Raw genomic sequence first — 2,568 nt, forward strand, 5'->3', positions numbered from 1 at the left:
TAAACTAAACATGTCTTTACTAAAAGCAAGAAATCAAGAAGCCACTTACTAGCTTTCAATGTATGTTGTACAATTGCTTATCTTTTGCAATAAAACAATCTTTCAAGAAACTTTGAATCAAAGACCGGTACGTATCTGGGAAAGTTCTGTAATGATCGACATGTGGAGTCGACTTAAAGTTAAAGGTTGTTACTTGTCTTCCAAGTTTCCTCTGGTATTCTGCAAATGACTCGATTTTTTGACATGGAATAACCTTATCAGCTGTACTGTAGATGTAGATTTGAGGACAAGGAGGCTGGTTTTCTGAGAGTGTGGTGGTTACTTTGGTTAACCTCCTGTCACATAAAACATTGAATTAATATCGGTAAGAAATTATTGCGATAGAAACTACAAAACAGGCACTTCTTTATATCCGGGAATTCAAGAACATGCGTGAAGAACTTTTCAAAGAATTTCAAAAGTAAGGTCTCAATGAACAAAGGTTCCTTCGCATTTGTTGCTTCATTTTGTACTTCATCGGCTTCAGATGAAGAATTAACAGCAGAGCTTTGCTTTTTAAGCAATGCTGTCGCAAATCCCGCAGCCCATACCTGCAGGCATTCAAAATTAATCAAACCATAATGTTAAAAAGCACAAAATTTTGCCATGAAAATCAACCTAATCAATCAGAATGAAAGAAAGAAAAGATAAAACCTTGGGATCAAGCTCTGGATCCCCTCCCGAATCAATAACACACCCTTTGATCTTCTCAATTAGCTTCTCTCTACCCTGCAACAAGTTCAAAATAGAACCATATCTGCAAAAACAATTACAAAAACATTAAAAAAAACACTCACACGAGTAAATTATTCGTTTACAGAAACAGAAACGTTCGATAATGTGTTTGTTCACGTCTGTTTATGTTTGTTAACGCTTGTTCATTAAAGGTTTCTAGTATTTTTCAGTAGACTTATCTAATCTTACCATACATAAATTAAGTAAAATTACTAACAATAAAACAAAAATATAAATGTTAATTAAAATATGAACGTTAAAAACAACACCAACACAAACTTGGTAGCTAGACTTAACCGTTGACACTTGGCACTGACCATTCTCGGATAAGCAAATCAAATAAAACATTGTTTCTGTTAATTTGTGTTCGTGAACCGTTCACGAACAAGTACATTTCCTTAACGAACTAACACGAACAAGAAACTTCGTTCGGTTAGGCGTTCGTGAACAATTCATTTGTCCAATAAAAGCTTAACAAACAAACACGAACGAATTAACCTACGCAAGCCAACCCGTGTTGCTAAAAGTATGAAACACCAAAACCCGTTCTCTCCCATCATCCTCCTCCTTCTCCAGCCACGTCACCAGGTCACCAGCCAACGCCGCGATTCTCGACTCCAGCTTCCTCCCCAAGTCAAACCCTAACACATCATTAACCGAAGCCGCAAACGTAACGGCATTCATACCAAACGTGTTATACATCTCAGCATACCTCCTCAAGTGCTTCTGCTTTGATCCTAACCACCCTAACACCACCACAGTCACCGCCGGCCGGTTGCTTTCAACACCAAACGCTAATTCGTCATTTACTCCGTCAAGAGCAAACTTCCATTCGAAAGATTTGTGGGTTTGGTCGGATAATGATATACGAGCAAAATGATTAGTGGGTATTGAAGCATTAGCAGTGAATTGCGATGTGGGGTTGAAATTGGGTAAATTGATGCGAGTGTGAGAATTAGGGTTTGAGAATGAGAGAGTGGCGAGTGGTTTGATGGTGTGGCGTTTGGAATTGGAAAGAAGGAAGTGGCGATTGGTGGATATTATTGTTATAAGTGATCTGCTCAGTGAAGCTTCCATTGGGATCGGAGTTGGTTTACAACGGCCGGTAACGGGATTAATTTAATGATAAAGGAAGCCGGCGATAGTGGTTGTGGTTGTGGTTGTAGTTGTAGTCATCAAGAGCTATGAGAGCATCTAGTATGGGGCTGGCAAGACGGTGGTGTAAACGAGCCGAGCAGCTGGCGAGTTATTTGAGATAGGCTTGTGAAAAACTTGAATCGAGTGAAAACGAGCTTAAGCTTTTATGAGAGGGGGGGGGGGGGGGGACGGGGTGGTCCGTGATGGCAAGCCCATCACTCGTTATGCATTCTCAAAAACCGCCGTCGGTTCCCCCATCACGCGTGATGGGTGTCTGGCCGTGATGGCCATTACGTGTAGACATCCAAGAAATGTGACTGTTGGGGGGAGGGGGGTGACCACTGTTTTGAAACCCGGCCCGGCCTGGCCGGTCGGACCGGTATAACCGGGACCCGGTCTCAAAACCGGGCCGGGTGAGGTATTTTACCCGTTTTTAAAAAACCCGGCCAGGTTTGGCGGGTGGCGGTCGGCCCGGATCCGGTGACCCGGCGGGTCGATCGGTAAAACCCATTTTTTATTAAATCTAAAATGAAATGTGCATGATGGGATTTGAACTTGGGTCATTTCCTAGGTAGAAGCTTTAACAATTACCCATGAGCCAACCAACCAAGCTTTATTGTTGTCCTTATTGATAAAATATATATCATATATATATAT

At 41.5% G+C, this 2,568-nt stretch overlaps 1 protein-coding gene across 1 annotated transcript; it reads right to left on the reverse strand.

Annotated features, from left to right (window-relative positions):
• On the reverse strand, positions 1–1,898 carry LOC143530948 (uncharacterized). The gene is made up of 4 exons (XM_077026358.1): positions 1,277–1,898; positions 694–796; positions 403–590; positions 1–335 (listed from the first exon to the last, which is right to left on the reverse strand). The coding sequence occupies exons 1-4, from the start codon at positions 1,849–1,851 to the stop codon at positions 56–58; spliced, it is 1,146 nt and encodes a 381-aa protein (XP_076882473.1). The 5' UTR covers positions 1,852–1,898; the 3' UTR covers positions 1–55.
• Positions 1,899–2,568: the final 670 nt, after the last annotated feature.

Source organism: Bidens hawaiensis, unplaced genomic scaffold (assembly GCF_021521415.1).
Source record: "Bidens hawaiensis isolate Kalapana, Puna unplaced genomic scaffold, B.hawaiensis_p1.1 tig00009067_1, whole genome shotgun sequence".
Taxonomy (NCBI): domain Eukaryota; kingdom Viridiplantae; phylum Streptophyta; class Magnoliopsida; order Asterales; family Asteraceae; genus Bidens; species Bidens hawaiensis.

What these genes read in the sequence shown, in the direction of transcription:
- LOC143530948 (XM_077026358.1), bottom strand. Translation starts at nt 1,851, where the DNA reads ATGGAAGCTTCACTGAGCAGATCACTTATAACAATAATATCCACCAAT. An exon ending in AGCAACACGGGTTGGCTTGC is followed by an intron (nt 797 to 1,276) that starts GTAGGTTAATTC and finishes TTGTTTTTGCAG; the next exon opens with ATATGGTTCTATTTTGAACT. An exon ending in ATCCAGAGCTTGATCCCAAG is followed by an intron (nt 591 to 693) that starts GTTTTATCTTTT and finishes GAATGCCTGCAG; the next exon opens with GTATGGGCTGCGGGATTTGC.